Source organism: Channa argus, chromosome 5 (assembly GCF_033026475.1).
Source record: "Channa argus isolate prfri chromosome 5, Channa argus male v1.0, whole genome shotgun sequence".
In the NCBI taxonomy this organism is placed as follows: Eukaryota; Metazoa; Chordata; class Actinopteri; order Anabantiformes; family Channidae; genus Channa; species Channa argus.
This window is the reverse complement of record NC_090201.1, coordinates 13,746,742-13,773,407: the sequence shown is the minus strand read 5'-3', so window position 1 is coordinate 13,773,407 and position 26,666 is coordinate 13,746,742. Positions and strand designations below refer to the sequence as shown.

The 26,666-nt window shown below is 38.2% G+C and overlaps 1 protein-coding gene across 1 annotated transcript; it reads right to left on the bottom strand.

Annotated features, from left to right (window-relative positions):
- Window positions 1–393: 393 nt before the first annotated feature.
- Window positions 394–21,180, bottom strand: LOC137127423 (FYVE, RhoGEF and PH domain-containing protein 5-like). The gene is made up of 21 exons (XM_067504377.1): window positions 20,894–21,180; window positions 17,265–19,872; window positions 14,708–14,861; window positions 14,102–14,160; window positions 13,973–14,003; window positions 13,509–13,660; window positions 13,134–13,290; window positions 11,591–11,681; window positions 11,427–11,477; window positions 10,920–10,978; window positions 9,505–9,576; window positions 9,228–9,296; window positions 7,258–7,341; window positions 6,955–7,034; window positions 6,665–6,764; window positions 6,413–6,550; window positions 6,206–6,305; window positions 4,383–4,519; window positions 4,158–4,283; window positions 3,818–3,972; window positions 394–3,504 (listed from the first exon to the last, which is right to left on the bottom strand). The coding sequence occupies exons 1-21, from the start codon at window positions 20,901–20,903 to the stop codon at window positions 3,468–3,470; spliced, it is 4,470 nt and encodes a 1,489-aa protein (XP_067360478.1). The 5' UTR covers window positions 20,904–21,180; the 3' UTR covers window positions 394–3,467.
- Window positions 21,181–26,666: the final 5,486 nt, after the last annotated feature.

Sequence of the window (26,666 nt, the reverse complement as noted above, 5' to 3'; positions counted from 1 at the left end):
GTTTAGAGTTTTAATGTTGATTCTTCATTTAGTAAAAATGTTTTAATACTGTTTTATTGAGTCAAATTTAATTTAATTTAATTTAATGTTTTTTCCTGTTTTGGGCCTTCTAATTTGAAAACCTCAAAAAGGTTGGAGAACATTGCAAGGATGTGCAGTAAACTTACTGGCACACATTTTGATGAACTTGCTGGTTTGTACAAAAGCAGAGCTTTGAAGAAAGCTCAGGCAATTATAGCAGATGACAGCCTCCCTCTTTCTGTAAGTTGCTGCCATCTGGTCAGAGACTTTTTTGCCAATATGTAGGACAAATAGGTATAAAAATAATTTCTCTCAGCCACCATTGCCCTTCAGAATAAGCACTACAAAAAAAAAAAAAAACTTCACACTCACTCTATATCTGATGTTTTTATTGTATTGGTATGTGTGTTGTTTATGTGGTTGCATAATTGCTTAGTGCTGGCTGCAAGACAGATTACCCTGTGGGGATAAGTTTTCCTTGACCTTGAATTTGAAAGTAAAAACCACAATTTCTTGATTTATTATTGTTGAACTTTCTGGAGTCCTCGCGGGTTGCCAGCCAATAGCTCGCAGACAAGAAATAGTTTAGTCACTTAAACATATACTTAAAATTGTTTGATATTCACAGAAATTAATGAGGTTTAGTACTACTTTGCTGGTGGGAGGACTTGATATTAAAATTAGTCTTTATGCTAAACTAAGTTAACTAGCTGCTGGTTGCAGCCATATAGATGCTCATCTAACCTTTAGCAGAAATAATCACAATGCAAGAAAGCACACTACAGACACAATAAATGTTTAGGCAACAAGGATAATAAATGTTCAGTGGGCTGAAGGCTGCGTGTTCTTCTCTTGTTTGTCCTTTTGAGTGAGAATGGTCTATTTAAAGCTTTAGGGGAGGTGGAATAAGTGTAACATTGACTTGGCAGTGTAGGCTGCGAAGAGTTTGCAAAGTGGGACATAAGAGTATGTTGCATCTCTCTATTCTTGTAGCCTTTTCACATGATTCTTTCTTCCTCTCTCCATCTCTAAAGACTAAGAAACAAAAAGCCAGGTGCAAACCCAAATCTGTCATGTTGACAGAACTATTCTTCCCTTTAATCTCTGCTATTTGGTAATAAAATCCCCTGCGTAACTGCAGCCCACACAACGCTATGAAAAAGAGATGGCACACTGTTGCAACTCATGGAATCAACATAAACACTGCATTGCCTTTTTGGATTAAGACTGAAAATGGCCAGATTGTCAGTTTGTCATTAAAATAGTTCGCAAAACTCTTCTGGCAAAGCACATGGGTATGAAGCCAAGGATGACCACATTCAGCTCAGAAAACATTTCAGCATTTTAGCATCATTAACAAATGATGCCTGAGGAGGAGAGCATATATAACCGAGCTAAATGCATCTGACGGATTGAGTAGGCTGTATGTATTATTGATTATTTGCTTCTCTCTGCTTTAGTCCTGCCTGCAGCAATGTAGACGTAGGCTTGGATTATGAAACCGTTACTGCCCCACTATTAAATATATCTTGCAACCACCAGTCATGCAGGAAGCTTTAATCACTTGTTTTTTATTAATTATCGCACAGAGAAACATTAATGGATATTCTAGTTTTAGTCCTCTCAACCCTTCGGCTAATTCAGCTAAACCATTTCCTGTTTCATGCAGCTTTGAAACCAGAAAAAACATAAGCAGAAGTGTGGTTAAAAAACAAAGAAACACAAAATTTGTTTTACATTGAGAAGAGGCGGAAACGAAGAGATTACACTTTTATAATCCCTGAAACTGGACATTCAAAGTGACTTTCTAGTTTTACTGTCTTCCTGAGATTAAAATGAGGCACAATTTTTTACCCTGCAGTGTAACAATGATATAAAATTATTTCCAATAAAATCCTGTGGAAGGATTCAGAGATTGAACAGATGCAAGAAGTGCAGTATAAGTAGTAAGTACTAAATTTGTGCATTGCATCCTAACCACAGCAACAAAATCAAAGACAACACAACTAAGATATTAAATAAAAGCAGTGAAGGGGGGAAAAATGGAATTGGGGCTAGAGAGGGACAGCAGTGATAAATGGCCTGTCCTCCATATAGGACGAGGTGCAACTTCTCTAGAGCCCCAGAAACAAACTTTTTGCATGTCTATTCTAGGTCAGTAAACCTCAGGAGGGGACAAAAAGCAGAGCAGCCTTGGCCTCTCTTTGGCCACACAGTACACTGATCTTTCTGAGCAGCCCACTAGTGTGATCTTCAAAGAAACACAAAACTCACCAGTTTCTTCGAAAAGGGCCACAAATAGTTTATGTGTCACAAAGACACAATTTAAAGGATACTACAAATGAAGTGCAAAAAGCTACACAGTGTAGTGACACTTTTTCCATTGTTAATGTATGTACTGAGTACCATCACTAAGGACACAATCACAGGAAGTCAGTGACAGTCTGCTGTGATGTTTAATCCACTCGCCATCTAGAGGACATGACAAGGATATAAAAAAAACACAGACATTAGCTGACACGCCTTCTTTACTTGATTTTTAAAATAACAGTGTTAGAAATAATCTTAATATACCATCAAGTACAGTACAAACTCTAGTACACTCATTATGTAGATCATTGAAACCAGTTACTCATGGTTCATTCCAGGGCAATAAAACTGTGCACAACTGAATGTGGAGTCTTTATACAAATATGAATTTACATTATTCTTGTTGCAATAGTTTAAACAATAACGAGACATTTTCCCATTAAAAAGCATGTTCAGTAACTTAAGTAGTTAAAGTACAGTAGCTGAAGCTCTTTGCCTTTTTTTTTAGATTCATCCCCCTATATCAGTGCAAAAAGGTGGTAGAACATCTCTAACAGTACAGTACATGGCAAAGCTACAGATAATTCTACACAGACAAAAGTACTTATTTTTAATTTAGTCTCTCCTTAAAAGTGTTAATCATAGAGATGTACTTAATCCAGTGGAGGAACACATGTTGAAACTAATTTTTGTTTAACTAAAGACTCTAAATGATGTTAATTGTATTATTTTTTAAATTTTCCTTGGAAATTACAATACATTTTTCTGAATTTGTTCAGTTATTGTTATGATATGTTAAAAAAGGTACAGTAGCTGATCTTTGTTTGATCGTCACTGATCAGTTGCTGGGTAAAATACAGGTCACATCCATGTGATGTTCCGCACTGGCAAGTATCTGGGGCAACGCCTCTCGTGGCTCTCAGCATCCCACCTGCTGTAACAGCCAGCAGCAGATACTAGAGGTTGACAAAGTAGGTGATCATGTCCGCTCTCAAAGAACACGGTGTCTTCTTTTCTTCAGCCAAGCTAAAACTTGCAGACATAATGAAATATTCCCTTTTTGGCTTCACAGTCTGTTTGGAACAGATGAAAGGCAGCAGATTTCTATTTTCAGCTACCCACCAGAGTAGCTGAACCTATAAAACTGTGGCTTCCTCCATGGCATTTGCCCACCTGTATGAGAAACACATTATATACTGCAATTCAGCTGCTTTGCATTAACAATACAAATTTACAAACTGTATAAAGCTGTTCACGAAGTAAAAAAAAATACTGTATATGATATATTTTATCTTGAGGAGTAAGTCTAATGTCTTTCATAGCTATAAATGTCAGAAAAAGCAGACACTCCAAATTTGGTCATGTTTCCACTTTAGACCCACTAAGCATACGCTCTTTTCTTATCAGTAACAACACTGAGTCAGTCACACAAAAATTATAGCATCATGGGTTATGATGAGTCTCCTTTGGACTCTCTTGTTCTCACCTCTGGGCTGTGTGGTTATCCTCAGCTTTAAAGGTGTAATACAAAGTGTCTTTATGGTAAAGCTGGAAGACGTTGGCCACCTCCTCTCCTTCCCGCCTGTCAGGCAGTTTCACAGTGAAACCCAACAGAGGCAAACTCTCTGATGCTACTTTCTCCTAAAAACAAAAAAATTAATCAGTCAAAATAAAAGGGATTAAATGTGAAGTAACTGTGGGGTAGTTGTTTTGAGTCAACTGCTGGTTATAACTAAAATGCCAGCTGATGCCTTCTCACTGTGTGAGCGTGTATCAGTGTAAATATGTGCTGTTAAGGTTAAAGGGGAGTGCATGTTTCCCCTCACCTCTTGGGCTCGGTAGGTGTAAAGCACCTTGTCTTTTAGGAGGAACCACAGCCTCTTCCAGTTCCTCTTGCTCTTCTTGGTGCGCTGTAGACTGCCACTAATGGAGCCTTCTTCTGACACTGTCACCTGAACAACCATAGCAATGTCATTTACAGAAATGTGACATTACTGCCATCCATATCTGTGTGGAATGAATACATTTCACATTTGTTCAGGCAGCTGTACCGGGTTGAAGGTGGCGGTGCCTTTCCGATGTCGCCAAATGTTAGGAGGGTGAATGTTTTGGAACATAGCAGAAAGAGGACGGCTGGAACGACTGGAACGAGGGCTACTTTTATCCGTCAGCGCAGAGACCTGTCCCACTGCAGAGAAAAGCAACAGAAACACAACCACAACAAAGACAGAAATGAGACTGTAACGCTAACACTGACAAAATCTGTGGGAGCTTTGGCCTCTTAACCTGAGCTAAATCAACTGCCTAAAGCAAACATCTATCAGTCAATCACATGGCAGCAATTTAATGAATTTAAGAAGGTTGACATGGTCAAGTTGCTTAATATTTATTTGCTGAATATTAAACTGAGAATCAGAATATGAAAGAAAAATTATCTAAGTCACTGTGACATGGTTCTTAGTGCCAGACGGCCTGGTTAGAGTATTTCAGAAACGGCTGCTCTGCAGGGATTTTCATGCGCAACTATCTTTAGGGTTTACAGAGAATGCTCTAAAAAGGAGAAAGTATCCAGTGAGCAGCCGTATTCTGAGTGAAAATGCCTTGTTGATGCCAGAGGTCAGAGGAGAATGGCCAGACTGATTCGGGTTGATAGAAAAGCAACAGTAACTCAAAAAAACACGTTATAACCGGGGTTAGCAAAAGAGCATCTCTAAAAGCTCAACGCAACAAAGCTTGAAGCAGATGGGTTACAGCAGCAGAAACCCATACAGGGTGCCACTCCTGTTAGCCAAGAACAGGAAACTGAAGCTAAAGTTTGCAATAGCTCACCAAAATCAGATAATAGAAGATTGGAACAACTGGTTCTGACTTCTGCTGCAACATTCAGATGGTAAGGTCAGAATTGGCATAACCAACAGAAAACCAAAGATCCATCATATCAATGATTCAGGCTGGTGGTGGGCATGTGATGTTGTGGGGAATATTTCCTTGGCACAGTTTGGGCCTCTTAGAACAAAGTGAGAATGGTTTAAATATCCCAGCCTACCTGAGTACTGTACATAAATGGCCACCAGAGTCAGATCCCAGCCCAATAGGAGACCCTAGTCTTAACAGGACATTCACATCATGAATGTCCAGATGGCAAATCTGCTGAAACTGATTGATGCTATCATGTAAATATGGACTAAACCCTGTTTCCAGCACCTTTTTGAATCTTTGCCAGCAAGAATTATGTCAGTTCTGAAGTCAATTGGCGATTCAACCAAGTACTGGAAAGGTGTACATAATAAAGTAGCAATGGAGTGTATATGTGTGCTTGTCTGCCCTGGTCAGTGTGGGCTGCCAGTAACATGATTCATGTGTTTTTTTGAGCTAAGCTGAAGGATTGTGCATGAATTTGGTGTCTGATCCACAATTCTCATCATAAGACTGGAGCTCACTCCGTTCAGCAATGACTGTCTCATTTCATTCCTCCTGTAGCAAGTTATCCACCCAGTGACAAATAAATTATAAAACAAGTGATTTGTGAAACCACAAACAGGTCTAAATTGTCCACTAAGCTTTTTATTTTTCTTGATTCAAATTGATTGATCAAGTTTCTCTCTCTTACATCTCAACAGCTCTTACTTTGAGATACTTTCTACTGCAGGTTAACATACAGTTTCCTTTCTCTTATGAATGTTTTTTCCTGTTAAATAAACCTATTTTTGGAGAGCTGTGTTTGATTTATGTGCAGAGTAAGTGGGGCACTCTTCGTGTATTTAAAGTAGCCTGACACTGGGTCTCCCGCTCAAAGCAAGTAGTGATGTAATTAACTATAGTTCTACTTATCAATAATGTAATCCAAAAATGTATCCAAGCAGAATTTTCTTACCTTTCTTCTTTTGCTCGTAACAGTGATCACACACTTTGGCCATGCGATCTTTCATGTATTTCAATGGATATCTGTTCTTGGAGCAGTTCCGACACACAATCTGTTTAAAACACCATATATGCAGGACAGGTGAACTTGTTACATCCTGTCTCTCAAATAATAACGTATCACAGAGCAGCAACTTTTATTTCTATGTGTGTAACTTACTCTCCCACAGCCATGGCAGTGGTGTTTGCGAAGTGTGAGGCTGAAATCTGAGGTGCAGTTCATACACATCATCACTTGTGAGACTGGAACAAGTGTGGGAGCTTTCTCTCCTATAGTCAGACGTAGGCGGTCTCTGGCCTGAGACACAGAAACACACTATTATACTGAGTGGACTGATGGCATAAGGGGTAACACTGGTGTGAATAATAATGTACTTTAACAGATGAATAAAGACAGGCAGAGTTTGCTTACTTCACCAGAGCAGCTGTTAAATCCTGCTGTTGCTCCACTTGTATGTTCAGTCACAGCACGGTTTAGAGTGTAAAACCAGTCCTCTCTTTCAATGAAGGAACTACAGGAAAGACACACAAACTTGCTACACTACTGTTTTACTGCTGATGTTACAATATACAGATAATAGTCAAATACACAAAACATCACATGCATCAGTAAACATTTGATCTTCTGTGTTTAGGAACACATTTGTCATCATTGGCATTATCATTCATCATTTAAAAAGGACATGATACAGTGTGACCCACCTTGAGGACAAAGTGATGGAGACGTCTGTTCCTTCAATCCTTAGTGCATTTTGGACGTTTTCTATGATGGGTTTACTGACCTGATTAATCAAAAATATAAAAAAAAAAATCAGAAGGAAAAAATGGTAGAGACAAGTACAAGGTAAAAAAAAAAAAGCTAAATGACAGAGGTAAATTATCTAATCGTTTTTCATGGTTTCTTTTTCTTAGAAAGACAACTTTGACAATGTTTCCAATGAAATACACTCCCAGGCAATACTGATGTAAGAAATAATATCTGCTTAGGGTTCTGCTTAGGCTTACCTTCAAACCAGTGAGCGACAGGGTGTTCTTGAGTCTGTATTTTCCATCTTGCTGTGGGTAGGTGTAGAGTAACACGTCGTTCATCTAATGATAGACATAAACTAATAGTTTATAGCATAAATTGCAGAAAGTGTGTCTTTAATTAGCACAAATAAAAGGACATTCTGTCATAAGGATGAAGTAATATTTGTAATTGTCAGTGGTGCATATGTATTTATTCATGTGTGTGCACATATTATCCACTAGATGGCACTCTAAGTTAATTAATAAAGTTACAAACCCTAACCACGTGTTAACACAGTAATTCATTGGCCACAATCACCACATCTAACCTCACTGTGTATTTTCTCTTATTAACAGTTATATAGTAATCAAAATGGCATGTGACTCATACACACACACACAATCTCTCTAGAAGAAATCTCCTCCGCCATAACCTCGGCTATTGTTCACTCCACACAGTATAAACGTCCACTGGTTGACTAACAATTATTTAAAATGAATGAGGAGGCCATAACATTAGAACCACCTCTCTTGCATTGTTCTCCAGAAAAACTCTCTGCCCACTATGCCTTATCACATCTTAGCGTTATCAACTTTTTCAGTTTCAACTGAAAAACTGAGAAATTATAACCTTGGAAAAGTAGAGTTCATGGCAAAGCTGCTGTATTAGATTGCATTAAATTATACAGGTGTGTCAAATAAGCTGGCCAGTAAGCTAAAGTGTTCACACAAGCATAATTTTGTTCAATTTAAGCTCCTAATTGAACTTTTATGATCATGTATAAGTGAGATGCTTCCGATAATTCAGAAAATAGATGACAAGGTAATTTCAAATTGCATCATTAATCTCTATATTATCTTTCCAGTGAATCATTTTACTTGCCATCGCCGTGAGTTTTAGTACCTTCTTTAGGAAACTGCCAGGTCCTGCAGACTTGTTTTATTATTGTTTATATTGTTGTCTCCAGCATTAATAATAGCTAATAACACATGATCAGCATCTGGGTGGAAACACTGGCAAGATAACAGTTACACAGCGATGATTACCAACATTCCTCCAGAAGAGACATTTACGAGCTTTTTTAGTGTCAAGCCCAGATTGCAAATTTCAAAAGCGCCACAGGAGAGAAAAGTGATGGTTAGATGATACTAATATGGATAATGTGCAAAGGCGTTCAGTTTTTTAATCTCTATTTATTACAATATATTAGAGACATCTCCAGAGTATGTTACAATTTTGTACACTGAATGTTTTGTTCAGTATATGCTCTGTTTCTTTGATACACAGTTTTTTCAATGGTCTTTTTATGATGTGAATTATGTTGTCTTGACCTGGCTGTGGCAGGAAGTGCTGGAAGAATGACCCAAAATAGTTAGTTTATCCATACAACCTTATCAATTAAATCCACCACATCTCTTCTCCTCACTCTTTATGCATTTATGTGCCACCACTGGATGTTATGCCTGGTTCTGTCTGAGGTTTCTTTCAATTAAAGGGAGTTTCTCTAATTCCCCGTCTAGGTCTCAGTCTTACTATGTAAAGTGCCTTGAGATGACCTTGGTTGTGAAGCAATGCTACCTGTACTGTAAATAAAATAATTTTTACTAGTGATCTTAGAGCACTGACTATTATTGAGTTGACAGAATTAATACTGCCAAATTCACAGGTGAACAAGGACCCCTCAGGTTAAATGATGCTGGTGTTGACTTTCCCTGGGCTTTCAATAAAAAAGCAACTCAGGAAGTCAACACTCAGAAACATCCTGGCAGGAAACCGTGCTCTTAATAGCACAATGAGAACATAGAATTAGAGCAGACAAAAATGATCTGACTCTACATTTTACACTGATTTATGTGATGTCAACACAACTGTTTAAAAACCTACTGTATATGACCAAATACATAAGAAAAATTTAAACATCAGGAGTTTATTCACTAATGGATTATATAAAGAGGAAGCAGCATACCAAAAATAGATGGCGGGGCTGTCGACACTTCCTGCTGACCTTCATTAGGGTGCCCTCCTTCACAAAAACCTGAAAAGAAAAAATCTAAACTGAGTTCTTCATAAATCAGCTTGTCTTGTATCACACACCTGGGTGCAAGACTACTTCAATAATTAGTGTTGTAATAAAAGCTGTCCCAGCTGAAGATTTTTACAAAGGGCAACTCAAGGGTGGTACAGTGCAGACAGGGAGGGTTGGCAAGCTCTGGAATGAAACAATTCTGTTATCAGTTTCATACCCTGCCAGGCTGCAGCAGGTCTCGCTGGCCACGAACACTGTACTCTATGTTGACCAGGCGCAACAAGTTTTCCTGAGAAACAAAGTGACAAAGAACAGAAGATGAAAGACGATGAGGGGCCAAAAAATAGGGAGACAATGAAAGAGTCATTTGAACACCTTCTAACATTTCTTCTGCTAGGCTATTTTTATAACTCCCTTTGTTATTAGATGTAGCTTCACCGGGATCAGACAGGCAGTCAAATCATTGTTTGGCACATGACACTAACTAAAACTAGGGAGCTAGAGGCCATCAAAAACAAGAGTCAACAGTCAAGCAGCTCGTCGAAGCTGTGCATAGGCATAGCAGTGCTTCAAATGTTCACATCGAAACAAGATGAATTTAATCAGGTGTGGTCACCTTCTCAGTTGGTTAGTTAGCTGTGGCTGTTGGGAATATAATTGTTAGTTTAATATGTTGTAGCCCTTAACCCAAAGTGCTTGACTAGCACTAGTTTTTACGTCTAAAGATATGCTAGAAAACTGTTTAGGAAGAACAATTTATCATGCTAAGAATATAAAAGTAACATATTTCATGGAAATCAAATAGTTAAAAGTTAATAGTTAAGATATTTCAGTCTGGAATAGAACATTATGAAATATAAAAAAATGTATTTGCATATGTATCAAAAAATTATTGTAACCACCTCTGATTAAAAAAAATGTCAGTGGGTTATATGACCCATCCACTAGTGATTACAGACCCAGGGATCAAAGTAAAATGAATCACCAGAAGATAAACAAGAATACAAAGCAGAATAAATACATACTTGCTCCACAAAGGGATGCTTAATAGGTACCTCCAGACATTGCACTAATTTTTGCTTAATCTAAACAATGAATGGAAAGACAGTAAGGTGTTTATAGGCCAAACAGGTTGGGACAACTGTTGTATTCCTTACGAAAGCGAACGAAAGTGAGACTGGTCTCCTGAAAGCAAATTCAACCTTGAGTAAATCACATCATCACTTGTGAGACTGGAACAAGTGTGGATGATTTAAATTATATTTAAACATTAAAAACAGCAGTAAATTTTCAGTAATATATTTTGATAATTAATTGAAGTGAAAACTTTGTGTGTGGCTTCACACAGTGATGCTATATTTACTCAGTTAAACTCAAATCATTTTGTTAGGACCTAAACCTTAGTTGGATGAATAGACTGTGATGATCTTAGTCAAAAAGGGTCAAGTTTTCATACAATTTGGAGACTTTTGAAGCACAGCAACCTCTTACACCTACATATTGTTAGTGTTAATTTCACGCAGATAAGTGTGTAATGTCTGTGACCACAGTATTAGATATGTAATTCTGGATAATAATGTTTCTATGTTGTGTTCAAGACTTACATACTGTACCTTTACATGTGAGACTTACCCCATGTTTCAAGCTGTCATTTACTTGATCTGCAATGTCAGACACTACGACCACAGCAGCTGAATAAAACACAGACAGAAAAGAAAAAGACATCAAGCAGACAGTTTGAAAACATCAACAATTAATTTATCAAAATAATATGCTGCTCCATGTAGAACATCGCCCAACATAAAACTCAAGGACTCGAGTGTACAAGCCTGGACTGGGGTGATTCCCTTATCGCAGATACAGAAGAAGATAGTGTTCCAGCGACTTGCCTTCTTGTGAGTTACATGTTACACTGTTCACAAAGAAGAGAGCTGAAATGACTGCCTGGTGGGTTACTACTACAAAACAAAGAAATATAAATTGGCTCTCTCATGGCCATCGCTCCATGCTAAATGAGCCCAGATAAAATCCAGATGAACAAACGGTGGCAAACAGAGGCCAATAAAAGTGTGATGTGAGCAACAGATATTGGAGTGAGCAGCCAATGTCCACAATGAGTCGCCTGTTTGTTTCGGGTACCTTGGGTGTCTTCGTATTCCTTTGAATCAGGGGACAGGTTGTTTAGGTAATCTGTCATAGAAGAGACAATTAATGACTCCAGGTAAACAAGAAAGCAACCAAGATGAGTGACCTATATTTATAGTCCATATTTGGCTCAATCTTGTCCTTTACACTTGACTCACCAGTGAGGAGCATTCGGTACTGAGCCACACGCACAATGACCTGCAGCAGCTGGTCTCTGAGAGACACCTTTTCCCCAGCTGGACTCTGCTGCTGAGACAAATGAAACCAATACAAATTTAGCATCATCTCAGTCTGATTGTATTGCATTAGGAACAGATTTATGTACACGAACTCTGGCCATTCAACATGTGAGATTCATTAAAGTAGTGAAGGTTTTCGTGTGTGTGTAAAAACAAGCTAACCAAAAAAGTCAACCTTGTGCTGACAAGCAAATTGCTAATAACACTGGATTTTTGTATTTTGTACACTGTGAACGTGTGTATTTTTTGTGTGTGTGAGTGTGTGTGTTATTGTGCAATAGTAATATTGATATTTTACCTAGTGATTCAGTTTTTTTCCACCTTAAGTATGTTGTATGTATGTTCATGCATGTTGACAACAATAGTCAGATTTTAAAAAACAGATTTAATTGAAAAGTGTGGAAAATAAAAAATAAAATGGTGCATTATCCTGACATTAACACACAAAGTTCCTAAGAGAATCTAAGGACTTTTAAATCTTAAATCAGGTAACAAAAAAATTGCCCAGCACTGCACACTCCTTGCCAGCTCCTCTCCTGTGTGGTCTATAAAAAGGAGGGAAAATATTGGAAACTGCTCTCTCCATAAATAAGTTGCATGTATATGATACCACTGGGCTTTCTTCTACAAAGCAGCCAGGTTTAACAAAAAGGGTATAATATTGTTTGCCACCAATCTCTGTGTAAAGTAAGAAAAAACACAGGCACTAAAATCTCCCTTTTAAACCTCTGAAAACATATTATTATTTCCATGTGCTTTACTTTAATTTTACCAATTTAATAGATTTACTTAACATTGTCTTTGACCATTTAATAGAGCCTAATTATAACTTTTTAATAAAGTCTTCTAAAGCTCAAAAGCTTTTGGGAAATGCAACGCATATTCATAAGACCCCCCCACCCTTGTTATAAAGAGATGTTTAGTGTTGAATTGTTGGTGTGAGTGGCTCATGTCAAACTATAAACTATAAAGTATATAAATGTTCATATTTTACCTTTGAGTGCACAGTGGTGGAGTGTTTAATTGGTGCTAAACCCACAGGATAAGCGAAAAGGACAAAAAAAAAAAAAAAAAGCCTGTCTATGTATGTCTGTCTCTGGATGCTAATCTTGAGATAGCAACTAGCAACCTGTCCATGGTCTACCCCACCTCTCGCCCTATGACAGCTGGGATAGGCTCAAATGTTAATTCAACACACTCTGTCAACGCGATATCTGCTATAGCAAAATAACCTCATGAAGCATTTGACGTTGGCTCAGGAATTATGCTATTTGACATTTGACAATTACACAATTACACATTGACAATTATGTCAAATGGTTCCAATAGGTTTTCAGTTTTTAATTTAAATTTGAATTTTGTAACAGTATTGTTTTAAATGTTAATATTCGTGAATTGCACTACTGTATGAGTTGCAATATGCCATTTGTGTTTAGAAGTAGAGACGCACTGTGGGTCTGACCTCAAACTGGTGAACAATAGCTGCAAAGGCAGGCAAGGTTCTGCAGCTGTCCTCCAGTAGACCCATACTTCGGTCAAAGTGGCCGATGTAGGTGGTAAAAACCAAAAACTCGGCTTTTCTAGACAGAAAGACGTCCGCAATCCTCTGGCTTTCCTCCCTGAATGGAGAAACAAATGTGAGATGAAGAAGATGTATCAACAGAACACACACAAGTCTTCTGGTTATATTTAATGCCTTGTGACCTGCATTAGTGTGTGCAATTGGTGCAGCCTGGAAGATGAAGGAATTTTTTATTTTTTTTACTTTTAGCATATGCACGCAGGGTATGCATCAGTATTCCCCATTTGACAGCCTCAGACTGTGCACATGTCTCACCAGTGTCGGATTCGATTCTCCAGCTCAGTGAGGATTTTGCGGTGCAGGGTGTAAACATCAGGCAGCTCGTTGAGAATCTCTCGAAGCCTTTCCTCTTCCAAGACAGGTTCCCCCTCATCGCCAACAGCTGCCCCCACTGCTTCTCGAAAATCCTGACACACACCAAAGACAGTGGACGAATGGCTATCTTTCTATATGTTACGTAAATCTCTGAGTTTAGTCTGAGTTTTCTTCCTGTTTTTCATTCCTCTCTGAAATAGGATAATAACAAAATATGTTGTACATGAAACAGAAATATCATCTCTTCAGATCCTGGAGCAGTTGAGGTCACTGGTTTAATCACAACACAAGGACAATAAATGCACAAACATTTTTAAAAGACCTTTCTTAAATACTTTACTCATCATATTCTAGAAACCACTGTACATACACTGCGTTAGTAAATTCAGTAAGAGAACACTGACCTCCTGAAGCAATTTCAGTGCTTTCACGTGTCTGTGGACCAAAAAATACACACACTTTATTAAGGATTTGAAAGATTTGGACAGAGAAGCATAATGATTGACAAATAAATACATTTAAATGTAACTTACAGTCTCTCTGTGTCCACAAGGTCTTTCGCTATGTAAAAGGCTCTGGATCGACCGTCAGGCTGTAAACAATCATATTATTTAATTGTAATAAGCCCAGGGTTAAGAAGGTGTAATGCATCAAATGATATGGTTAGCTCTCTCCTCCGCATTGTCTCCAAGCTGCAATTAAATTCCAAATAATGAGGACAGGCTTGTAGTTGCCCATTAACCTCTATTAACCCCCATTAAAAACTTGGCTTATGAAAGCAATTTTAGCAGTTACCAAGTTAAAAAAACGGTTAATTTTACTTAATTTTGCTGTCTTCATGTCTATCTACCATCTGGTAAAAGGTGTCACCTTTCTTCAAAAATAAAAAATAATAAATCAAATGAAAACAAATTTAAAAGGATAGTAGATCATGAACAGATGCCTTGTTAAAACAGTAGAAAAATATGTAGAGACTTAAGACTTAAATGTGTTAAAAATTTTAAGAAATGAATCAGAGATAAAGGTAAAGGATAATTTCCATGCATGAAATGTAAAAATCATATCATTATGATTCTACATAATAATATGACATAGTGCGCTGTTTTGTGCATACCCAACACACATTTGTCAGAACTAACCTGTCTATCATAATTACTGTCTGCACATCCATCCTCCTCCTCAGAAGTACGTCCCTGGTCTTCCTCCTCCACCGTCTCACTCATGACACCAACCACAGAACCAGTCTGTGGACTGGTGGCCACTGAACACGCGTTGTAAGCTTCTGTATAGGCACTGGGAAGACATAAGGACACATGACCTCAGTAAAACATGTCAATCTTTCAAACAAGTGTCTAAAACTTTATTTCACTGTGTTATAAGTTGTGATTTGACCTTAGTGAAAACACTGCTGAGGGCTTCATACACAGGGTGATTTTCTTTTCCACACACATTTTCATTTAAAGGAGTGGTTTAACATTTTTGGAAATTATCTTTTACTTCCTTACCAAGAATATATGAGTATACTAACCCTGCTAACATATACTGTACATATGGTAAATAGAAAGCAGCTAGTTAGGAAACAGTGTGCAAAACCTTGCCTGGCTCTGTCCAAAGGTAATCTGCACACATGCACCTCTAAAGTAAAATAAACAACAACTTTCTGAAGCCTCCACTCAAAATTTATAAAACACCACTTATGAAATATTGTGTTTGCCCTGTGGTTGTGTTTACATTCTTTACAAATTATTTTGTGACCCCTTTAGCGGTCTTGACCCTAAGGTAGGGAACAACTGCTGTGGCCTGTAATGTTGCATTTTGGATTTTGACTTAGAGGTTTTATAATGGTAACTGCCTTTATTCAAGTGAAAATAAATCAGATGAATTTCATTTAACCATCCCAGCCATCGTTATGGTATTTTATGGTACTCTATATTAAAATATCACTATAATAAACATACAGTATTCAGTGTTAGAAACAAATGTGAATTTATAAAACACTCCAGGTCTGCAGAAACCAATAAAGGGATCTGGAAAAGCCTGGGGTGAGAACTGTACCCAACCAGGGACGCATGTTGGTGTTTTATGCTACAAGATTCCTTTCTGCAGTGAAGTCCAAATGAATATGCTAATGACTGCTACTCGGTGGGGAGTGTAAGCTATGCAAATAAAAACATGTCTTTAAGTTACAGTAGTGATGCAGTAGTCCTGTTTGTGACCAACTGCCTTGGCAAAGTTTCTAACATGTTTCACTCAAAAAAAACAACGGATATCACCTCGCCTAAATGCAAATAAGCTACATAAGAACAACATATGTGAGTTCAGATCTCTGCATTGTACACATTAAAGCTGCATGCCACATTAATCCTCATCAAAGTTAAGATGAGATATTAGGAGGGGCATAAACCTCAAACTACATGTATAGTTTCTATATTAGGTTTTTGTCACTCCAACAGAAAGTGCCTCTTTTCACTTATCACGGGGCTGGAAGCTCAAGTCATAATCTATGGAGATACATTATAGAAGAAGACAGACAGAAAATATTATAGTGATATTTTTTTTTACCTCGAGTTTATTGGTGATCCAATTTGCTTTGGTTAAAGCAGTGATCTGCTACCTTACTAGTATTGCTAGTTGCTATATGTAACTTTTTCAACTATTTTGTTAGGGAAAAGCAACAATATAAAAATGCTAAATGAGGTTTCTCCCATGTTTCCCAAACTTACCTACTTAAATAATAATAATAATAAAATATGAATAATACCTGCATAGCTGTGAAGGAAAAAACTTGGAACTATTTGTAGTAAAAGACTGGTACGGTCGTCATCCCGTTAGGACTGAACCCAGAGGCTGGTGGCACCAGCAGAGCACCAGAGTGTGAATCCTCATTACAATGAAGGATATGTATTTACCTGTATCTATTTATGTGCACTATATGTATTTTAACACTTTAAAGACATGAGAAACAGGTCATTTGTGTTTAAAATTTATTTTTTTACCCAATTCAACAAAAGGGGTATTTCACAGTGTTTGCTGTTTTCTTATCGCACAGAGAACATGGAAAGAAGGGAAGCACTGCAGTGAACAAGTGCTGACTACAGAACATACTGAGATTACATCTCAGCCTGTTCCTCACCATGTAGAGAAGAGAAATGACTCCAAAATGCCCTGACAATTAATCATCTTGAGCAGCCTGTATGATATGGGCACAGCCAAAAGGAATGTGGGGGGAGGGGTTACCGTCAGCACAGCGTGGCTGATCATACCAACAAGCAGAGAAACGGAAGCTCTACCAACAACATAAACACAAAAGGCTGTTTTTGCACCTTGACAGATGATTTATGAATGAAACCAGACTGTTTTCACTTAGATCTGAAGAGACCACCAGCAGCAGTAGAGTCACCACCCAACACGTCCCACCAACATCACACAGACACATAACAGCTGGGGTGTAGTATATCTCACTGCAATGCAAGAGGGAAGCTACTGTGCTGTACTTCTCTCAATACAACTGGTCACCACATCTATCTGTCTGCCGTGATCATAGTTTCCCTGCTCCTCAAGGCCACTTGTAAATCCACACATAAATAAGACCAGGTTCTTGTAAAAAATGACAATGATCACTAATATTATGTCCAGCAGCATCAAACTACAGGAACACACACTGTAGATTATAGGTACAGCCTCTTGTTTCCATACCTCTCTGTTTCCTGTTCGGGTGACTGAATCTTATTCTCAAACCCAGGGAGGCTGCTCATGTCCACATAACCGTCTGTGTCATTGGCAGATGACAGCACTCGACTGGGACGGTCAAAAAAGTTTGTGAATGGCGGCTGACAAACAGGCCTCCGCTGTGGGACCTGGAGGTTCTCATAGTCCGAGCTGATGGCTGGAACATTCTCATAGTCAGAGGTAACTGCGTTGGGAAAAGAGATGGAGCGAGGCTTTGTGAGGGGAAGAGGTGTGAAAGACACCCGGGAGCGGTCCTCAAAGGACTCTACTCGGACAACACTGCGATTGAGGAAGTCCACAGAGCTCCCTTTTCTTTTGCTTTCCTTGTACAACAATAAGTTGGAGGCCGGCTTCGATGAAACTTGAGGTTTTCTAGCAGAGCTTAAGTTGAGCTGTGGAGAGTTACTTATGCTGTGTCTATCTAAATCTGGCAGTCTGCTGCTCGTGTTGCAGCTGGACACTGCTGAGGACTTAAAGGAGAAGGGGTTGACATCCACCACAGGCTTGCTCTCTGTTTTACGCTTAAACTTGAGCATCAGGAAGCGTTTTATGGAGGATTTCTTTTTCCTGTTTTTTTCTGAAGATTCTGCCTCGATGAGAAGTGACGGGGAACTCTTTGTGATGGGCCTCTTGGTGATGTAGGCTAGCTCAAACGGAGGAGGAATATCCACTACAGATGTTGGAGTGGACAGGCCGCTGGATGACAGAGGCGAACACCTAGAGCAGCTTCCAGATGAAAAAATGGCACCTCTTTGTCTTGGAGATCCTTCCCTGTCTTTATAGACATACAGAGGCATGTCCTGTCCCTCCATGGAGAGGGAGCGGGGATACAAGGACAAATAATGAGGTTTGGAGTAGCTTTTGTGCCGCACTGAGTTTAACACTGGGCTGCTGCTCAGTGCAGGTGGGCCGAATCCACTTAGGTAGGTTCTTTGAACAAACTGACCTCCGATATCACCCACATTATTATTCATGTGGTGTGACATTGAGCGGGATTGCAACCCCAGGACCTTTCTGTCAAACAGAAAAACATTATCACCCTCTGAACTGTGCCCAGGCTCCTCATAAACATGCTCATCACTTATGTCCTGCTCTGTATCACTGGTGTCCTCCAGAAATGGCACAATGTTACCCTCCAGATCGTTGTCATCTTTGATGACATCAGAGCCATTTAGGGAGAGCAGCTGGTTTTCTGAGTGAGAAGATGTCAGTGAGGTGTCAGTGTCTCTGGGCACTGAGATGGACACCAAGCTCAACCTTGGCTGGCCATCCAAATGATCTATGAAGGCCTCAGCTGCATGAGTTTTGTGCTCTTCTGTTCTGAAAGACATAGTTTTCTGACATGAACTTCCTTTCATCTCATCAGCATTGTCAATGCTGTGGACATCCCTGTTACTAATCTTCTCATAATCTTCAGAAGATACACATTTTGTTTGTCCATTTTCCACTGTTTCCTCATATTTCACAGCTGCCTTTCCACTGCTGCTTACAGACAAAAGCTTGTCTGGTCTTTTTGACTCCTGTGGAAGTCCACAGATTTTTTCTTTACACATCATTATCTTTTGGTTAATATTGTCTGAAGAGACAAAAACAGGCTCCTGAGTTGACTTGTCCTCTAAGGCAACATGTGTCTTGCTTGTATCACATAAATGTTTGTGGTCTTCGAGGATGAAGTCATAAAGACCAATGTTCTGTAGGTTTTCACCCTTTTCCATTACTTTATTGCCACATCTCAAACTCAGGATATTACAACTGGTGGCACAATCAGAAGCAAACTCCTTTTTTACCTGTTCATCTGTTAGAAAAACATGTGTATTAGTGTTCTTAATGTTTTCACTGAAGGGGACACAAGGTTCATCTGTGAGAGATTCTGTTAAATCATCTGCTGTACAGTCCCCAGTTTCATCCTCTTGAATCTGGAGTTTTTCCTGCTTCTCTCTCATGTCTCGATTGTCTGCATAACAGCAGCCACCCTCCTCATCAATGCTATTACCAGAAATATCACCCATTGAGAGGCCATCTGTGTCAGCCAGTGCCTCGCCTGCATCACAACCCTCAGCATCCATGTCCTCTGCCATGTCAGTGTCAACCATCTCCACCGCCTCCTCTGAGTCAGCTGTGAGTCCAGTGTCACTGACCCACAGTGTTTCCAAGGAGTCCACCTCCTCTGTGAGGGCACTGTCAGTTAACCTCCAGTCATCATCCATTTTCTGTATCATGTCTTCTTCCTCTCCCTTTTCCTTCTCTGTCTCTTCTCTGTCCTCTGGCCTGTGTGACACATTCTGCAAATATTTTTGAGGTGATGTGAAGATGTATGTGTGAAACTGTTCGTCTGCTGTAATCACTTTGTTTAGACCATTCTCCACCTCGTGCTCTTCATCAACCTCTCCATCTGAAGTTAGAAAGGTACCATTACTGCATCCTCCCTGGTTGCCATTAAGCTCTGTTGTGACTTTAGGTTTCGGAGCAATAGAAGGTTTGGGACCCATGGCTGTAGACATGAGAGTGTTGGGCAGCTTCAGGGTGGTGTGACAAACAAATCTTGGCTTTGGAGCAACAGAAGGCTTGGTGCAATCTGAGAGAACAACAGGAAAAGGAAACTGTAAGATTATCTGCTTCAAAATAGCTTTGTCATTTGTATTAAGTTCCTGTGACCTACACTTGCTCAAAGATTCAAGTTCAGCTTAAGATATTAATATGTAAAAATGAATTTGTAACAGTCACAGTTGTAAAAGCTATTTAAATATTTAACTAACTGATTGTCACGTTGTTTGTTTAACTGTTTTCTTCATATTGTTAAAGAACCCAAGCATCCTACTTTATGGATCATCTGTTTTGCTGGAAGGTCTTATACTTTAGATTTAGATTTAGAAGATACCAAAACTGTTACATTTGGTCCTTAAAGACAAAACATTAAATTAATAATTGATGTACACTTCTACACCCTTTATGAAAAAACACAAAACATTCAAAGGGATTTCCCTGACTCACTTCCTGCGATTCAAGTGAGAGAAACCCCTCTCAGGTTTTCTCCGCTTTTAAGGTAATACTGTAAACGCAACAAAGGGAAGTAACATCGCATGAAAATGTTCCAAATTTCACGAATTTCTAAGATGCACAGAAAAACATTATTATTTACAGAGAACAAATCTGATATGAGGCAGTCAAGCATTAGGCTGCAAATCCAGCTCAACATTTTTTTGACAAAAGATTAAATATTTTATCATATGGTGCGAAAGTAGAAAATACATAGTTTATGTCAAAATGGGCATTAGACCTGCAGATCACTTCAACGCTTGCTGATCTATTAAATTAAAGTTTCACACCTAAATGAACTAAATAAGTGCAAAATACCACCGAAATCACTTTTCTTGTTGCACTTTATTGTAATTAAATCGCCACCATTACACTGCCTTCTGACACCAAGAAACACTTGCTCCACACCTTTTTAGTATACGGATTATTCATATAGTCCAAGGAATTTACGAGACACAACATATGATACTCTCTCTGGATCGATCGATACCCTTTGATCAAAATAATAAAAACACGAAAAAATTGGCTTAAAATGCACCTTACTTTTCAAATCATCTCACCTGTGTTCATTTCGGCGAAATGATCTTCTCCAACATCTCGTCAACAAAACAGCTGGGATGCTTTTTTTTTTTTTTTTTTGAGTGTTAAAACGAACCTTTCATCAAACTCTGTTGACTTGTCCAAACACCGAGTCTAAGTCAACACATCTCTTTTCTATCTGCCCCTGAGAGAAAAAGGCTGCTCAGCTGATCGTTTGTGCGTCCTACAGCGCGCAGGACGAGACTGGAAATCAAATGGAGAGAGACTCGAGTCGCTGCCCATTACACCACAGCACAGGGTCGCTCTTACAGCTGCGGCACAAGCAGCCGCTCCAGCAAAGTGCTGAAAGTGTTAACATCCACCTACAGCTGAAATCAGAGACTTATTGGTATTTTGAAATAACATCACTATCGATACACTAAAGACGAAATATATATACATAAACCTGTCAATATGAACATGCCTCGCTCATACACCATTGCACAGGTATCGTTAGTAAATAATGTCTGAATGCTTTATAGATAAGCAACTCTTAGGCACGTCTTTAATGTTAAAGTACCAGATTAAGGAAAGTGTAAAATGACATTTGGCCGCTAAAAGCAGACTTGATGAATTAAAACCATCCCCTAAAGCCCTACTAACAGTACATTTGCAGAACTGGTACCTCGACTTTACAAACAACTCACGAGCAATGATTTACGGATTACCAACATTTCTTGAACATTTAAGAAAATTGATTTTCACAACTTGTCAATTCAAAAGTTGTTATTATTGATGACGTACAACTAGCCAAGCAGAAACAAATAATCCTTTATCAATAGGCCCATGAAAACTCTTTACAATTGATGCCTTATTAGTGGTACCCAAATAATGTTTTAAACTATAGCATGTACTAAAATCAAACTTGCTTCCATGATTTTCTACTCTGCAGTGATAACACCTGTAATGCATTGCATCATTTAGCTCCAGTTATGATGCATCTATAACTCAGCGTTGTTTCCCATGTGACAGGCGGTCTGCTGTACAACAGGCTCTACATAACAGGAAACTGCTCTCCCTGTTTCCTGCACAACCCAACTTCACATCCTTAGCAGCTTATGGACATCATGATCACATTTAACCCCTTGTCGCATTAATTCTGACTCAGTGGTGGTGAGGTAAGGGAATATTTTTTTAATCTTAATCTCTGGTTCATGGTTCAATCTCGATCTAATAATTAATTTGTATACGCTGTATCAGCACAAACAAATCAAGCGGATCAACTTCTGGCTTTTGACTTCAAACCAAAGCATATAGCAACACTTTTTTTCCCTAATTGGTGGCATGAAAATGGATTAACCTCACACCTAAAAATCTTCAATTTTCACGCCAATAAACATGTGTACATGGAGCACATTACAATCTGTCACTAGAGAACGCCAGTCTCACTCAGGCTTTATAGAAAACTGAAACCCCACACAAAATGCTGTCTGTGTTGATAATGCTCAACAACACAATGATGAATGGTCTCTACTTTTCCATTCTTCTGCCTCAAACTTTTGGGTCAGAAATCAACATGAGGAAGTCTTAGACACATTAGTCCACAGTAGTCTCTGGCATGTGACTGTAAACAGTTGTAATGAGCTGCTTGATATTTTAATGCATTAATAAATGCTTCAATGCAGCCTGACACAAAACTCCTACTGTTGAGTTCAAACTTGTGTTGTTCTCACTGAGGCAATAAACAGTGTTGTCACTAACAGAGCGTTCAACTCATCAAAAAACATTATGTGCCTGCACCTTTGACCCCCTTGTTGTTGGGGCAATAATTGCGTTTTCATATGGAGTCAATAAAGGGGAGGGATGTGGACTCTGTGGTCTGCAATACCAGAGAATAATGACAGATCATCTGACAAATATGGTCGATATGAAAACATGTCTTAGGATGACAACGTGTCCCCACATACAGAATTACAATAGTTGTTGTTATTAACAACAAGCCAATGCAAACACAAAAACATCATGTGGCTCATTACATTTTAATTTCTCTAAAACTGGGGCCTAAGCCGATCCAATTTTACTAAAGATTCAGTTATACATATTTATATTTTCAAAGTAAGGGTATGTAGTCACATTTATCTCATTGCATGTAGGCTAGATGAGTAACTTTTCAGATAAATTTCTATTGATTAAAGTAGTTTTACTGCAGTATACTTTTTACATACATTGTTTTACATACAATACAACATGCATACAGCCATTGTGCTACGTTTTAGTTTTAATTATTTATTATATTAATGACATTAAAGTAGTTTAATGGGAATTTTGTGATCACATTAAATATGAGAAATTGTTTCATGATATACATTTAACCATCAGGACATTATTGTGTAAAATGTCATGACAAATTAACAAATGTATGATTCTTTTTTTTTCTGTTTTCTCTTATGAAGTAGTTTTTTAGTAGATGCCCTAGGATTCTTTCTCAAGTTACTGTTTTGCTAACAGCAATCATGTCTACTTGAGTTAATTTTAACTTGAGTGCTGTTTTTTGAATACTACACCATTTATGGAAATATTACGGACTATATTTCGAGGTGGATTAATACACAGTTCCAGTAAGTAAGAAGTTATATGTGGGACTGACTTGTAGTAAACTACAGTGTCCATGTTATTGTAATGAGGGAACTTGTCACCCCATGCAACAGAGTCGTTAATGATGTCTTTTTAATTGCTTTTAGATAATGATGGACCTAAATGACACAGGATCAGCATAAGGCTTTGACAACACAAACCATACTTGTTAGCACGATCAATTAATTCTTAATTTTATTATTTTCAATGGGATTCGCTGAGAATGCAAAAACATAACATAATTACAGATTTATTGTTAAAAATATAGGGTACATCATCCTAATCTGTGGGGCTTCTAAGCACAAGAATGTTCATTCTTTCAATGTGCTTCATTACAATACAAAGTGATTATGTCTTCAAATAAAAATGAATGTGCTGAACTTTAACATCTGATCAATAAATTGTCCTTTATCTATGTTGAATCCTCTCATGGTTTGTGATGTAAGAGATCCAGGTCAGACATATATACAGCCATGATTTATCGTCTGTGTACAGTAGCAGCATTGAACAATGATGGAGGTTTTTGGTAGTAGATTAGAAAATAACTTGAGCCGTGTGCAGCCTGAACCCTGAGCGCCGTCCCTGTCTGTGTGTCTCCTGTTTGCGTCAAGCGAGGAAAGACTACGTCTCCTCCTCTCTCCTGCTTAGAGGTGAAACAATAAGGCTGGGGCTTAAAAAAGGAACTCCATCTTGATATACTACTTCCTGTGACTGTTTTCAAGTCTTTCAGCAAAACTGGAGCAGAGAGGGCGTAGTCACTAAACTTAAAGGAAAATTCCAGTTATTTTCAACCTGTGACCCATTGTTCTACATTTGTGTCATTATTGTAAATTTAAAGAGTTTAGAATGTGTCACTTTCTCCATTTTAGATGAAAAGTAGCAATTTTTTTTATTCTATGATTTTTAGTGACTAATCATACATCCATTAATTCATGTGTCTATTAGAATTTATTTCAGTGACACCTTAGTGAATTATTTCAAATTAGCTGTAAAATATTCAAGAGATGATTTCTACTTTGGCAAATTTCTTGGAAGGAGTATTAAAATATCTCAGTATAATTAGTCTAATTTGAATTCCAGGCTTTTATCATTAGTGCATATTCAAATTATCTTCCCAAAAAGCTAAATGCCCCATTAGAGATATATTTCTGTTCTAATAAGGATACACTGAATTAAAATAAACTAAGCGTCTATTACAACAAGTCCATATGAATTCCTACTTTGTTGTGTACATCCCCTCACAAACAAACAGGAAAAACACACATGCACATTAGTGTATCCTTGGACAGTATTGTTGACTTGAGTTGTGTTTGGCAACACTGAATCCTGTAAACTGTTGAGTTTTTGATCCAATAGGATACAGGAACCAACTCTTATGTCATGGCAATCTAATTTTAGTTTCCCTTAACACCATGACGAGGAAGAAAACACAGCTGGAGAGTTGTTTTTGTTCTTCTGTGGGAACTTTTTGACAGGTTTACAATAGGAACAGTTTTTATCACGGAAAGTTTAAAAATCATCGTGACATATTTCACTGTTGATTTAGCTTGTTTGTGTGTTTTCTGGACTTAAAGTGTTTCATTCCTACACATAAAGCAATAACAGCACACAACTGAGCCATTTGCGTAGTAGGGAAATATTTTAACTAAACATGGGCTAATTACAACTGTGTTTTGATTTAATACTGTTATGTGGTGCTTTGTCGTGGGTTCAGCATACAAATGTCTATATTCAGAATTAGAACACAGCTCTATATATGCTACTGGGACAGCATAATGCACTACTGAATATATTATCATTGTATTCATTGGCTTTTACATCTAGCTAATGAATATTGTTGAATAAATGACAACTATTAATCACAATTGAACAATGCATCCATTAGGTTCTTGTCAGGGGAAGCAACAAGTTTAATGACCGTATTTAAGTGAGCAACGATTACAAATCAACATAAAACCACACTGGATTAACCTGAACAGACCCTCTGTCACCTGGGGTACAATAAATGCATAACACACCTGTGTGTGTGTGTATGTGTGTGTGTGTGTGTGTGTGTGTGTGTGTGTGTGTGTGTGTGTGTGTATTTGCACTGAACAAAACATTATATTCCCTTATACCCTTATATTAATTTGTTCAGTAATCAAGTAATCAGTAAAAATTGTTTTCTCCATGCCTTAGTCGTGAAATGTGAGCTGATCTTCACCAATTGTAAAAAAGAGACCTGATCTTTCATGTCTTTATTGAAAACACCCATTAATTGTACAAATTAGACGAGAGGTGAGCCACGCTTGACAAAAGAGATCATAGAGAACCTACGAAGAGTTGTGGATTTGCATGTAGCTGGAAAGGGATTACAAAGTAATCACAAATACTTTAGATATTCATCAGTCCACAGTTAGACAGACTGTTTATAAAGGGAAACAATTTGGTGTTGTGGCTACTCGCCATAGACTTTGGCACCCAGCCAAGTTCAAAGGTACAACATAGAATGATGAATGTGGGAAAAATGGAACCCTAGGGTCACCGCTAAAGACTTAGAGTATTCTTTGGAGTTGCTTAACATCTCTCTTCATGAGTCAACTACCTGTAAAACATTGAACAAGCATAGTATCCATGACAGGACAACATGCAGGAAACCACTGCTCTTTGAAAACAAGACTTCAACACACCTGGCGATGGTAAAGACACATTGACGCTCCACAGCACTACTAGGAAAATATCTTGTGGACAGTAAAACTAATGTATAATTGTTTAGGAAAATCACACGGCACTATGTATGAAGAACAGAGAACCATGTACGAATATGAAAACATCCCAACAGCACGATGGAGGAACCTCTGTGGACTGTTTTCCTATTTTATTCAAGTGTCCTACAAGATAATGTGAGTGAGGCTGTCCACAAGCTGTAGCTCAGAAGAAGCTAGGTCAGTGCAGGTCAAATGCACATGCTTGAGGTTATTGCTGCCAAAGGTTGTTCAACTAGTTGGTAAAACACTGTTGCCATTATATTTTCCACAATTATTCCATATGTTTAATGGACGTGTTCAAAAAAGACATGAAAGATTGTGAATGTTTATTTTCTGTCATAAAAATATAGTGATTGTTGATAATTGTGACTTTAGTTATGATCGCATTTCAACGTAATGATCAAATTTGGGCAATAAACCAGGAATTTGAAAA

Bases quoted from the DNA above. Each gene is read 5' to 3' on its own strand.
- LOC137127423 (XM_067504377.1), bottom strand. The intron at 11,682-13,133 runs GTCAGACCCACA...CATTTGTCTCAG, and splicing joins CTATTGTTCACCAGTTTGAG to CAGCAGAGTCCAGCTGGGGA. The intron at 3,505-3,817 runs GTGAGAACAAGA...TTTCTCATACAG, and splicing joins GATAACCACACAGCCCAGAG to GTGGGCAAATGCCATGGAGG.